The sequence below is a fragment of the Phytophthora infestans genome, genomic scaffold (genome assembly GCF_000142945.1).
Source record: "Phytophthora infestans T30-4 supercont1.5 genomic scaffold, whole genome shotgun sequence".
NCBI lineage: Eukaryota > Oomycota > Peronosporomycetes > Peronosporales > Peronosporaceae > Phytophthora > Phytophthora infestans.
Genome location: NW_003303754.1, coordinates 3,151,790 through 3,152,745, shown reverse-complemented (window position 1 = coordinate 3,152,745; position 956 = coordinate 3,151,790). Strand labels below are relative to the sequence as shown.

Sequence of the window (956 nt, the reverse complement as noted above, 5' to 3'; positions counted from 1 at the left end):
CCAGTCCACCGATCGTATTGTCATTCTGAGTATCCATCAGCCAAGCTTCACGGTCCTCCTGCTACTAGACAAAGATCATGTTGCTGGGTAAAGGACAGCTGCTGTATAGTGGCAAGCCTGCTGACTCCAAGCAGTACTTCCACGAGCTTGGCTTCAAATGCCCCGAAGACGACAACGTCGCGGACTTTATTCCTCGATGTAGCCATCGACAACACCAACTTGCCTGTTATCCAGTCTACCCAGAAGAATGTCACCCCCGATAGAGTGACAGTCCCCACTCAACCGGAAGAGTTTTCTCCTAAGACGCCAGTTGGCAGTGCTGCGTATGAAGCGCCATTCGTGCTGGAAGATGGCTCAGAGTCGACCAGTGCGCTGGCCTCCTTGCAGTCCACGATGACTGAGATTCGCGTGCTGTTCACTCGTACAGCGCAGAACATCCTTCGCCACCGCTCTTTGCTGGTGCAGCATGTTGTACTGAGCTTGGTGCTCGCTCTATTCGGCGGGTTGATCTTCAACAACGTATCCGACAACCTCGCTGGCTTCCAGAACCGTATGGGCGCTTTCTACTTCATTCTGACGTTCTTCGGCTTCGCAAGCTTGAGTTCCATGGATTTATTCATCTCGGAACGTCCGATCTTCCTCCGCGAGACTGGAGCCATGTACTACGGCGCCTTCAGTTATTTCTTAGCTAAAATGACGCTCGACTCGCTGCTGCTTCGAGTGCTTCCTGCGTCCATCTTTGCCTGTATCTTCTACTGGATCATGGCCCTGCAAGCTTCAGCTGAGCGCTTCTTGCTCTTCTGGCTGACTTTGGTGCTGTTTAACGTAGCGGCGGGCTCCATCTGTCTGCTCGTTGGCGCGTCTCAAGACGTGTGCCTCTCCCAATCTCGCTGCTACAGTGGTGCTGCTGATCATGCTACTGTCAGAGCTGCTGCGTATCTCCGAGACGATGCAGA

The 956-nt window shown here is 53.3% G+C and overlaps 1 protein-coding gene across 1 annotated transcript; it reads left to right on the top strand.

The window, feature by feature from the left end:
- Positions 1-77: 77 nt before the first annotated feature.
- Positions 78-911, top strand: PITG_04309 (ATP-binding Cassette (ABC) Superfamily; the record flags this gene model as incomplete). Its single annotated transcript, XM_002905911.1, has 3 exons — positions 78-87; positions 203-813; positions 900-911. 3 exons carry the CDS (start codon positions 78-80, stop codon positions 909-911), a joined length of 633 nt encoding a protein of 210 aa, XP_002905957.1.
- Positions 912-956: the final 45 nt, after the last annotated feature.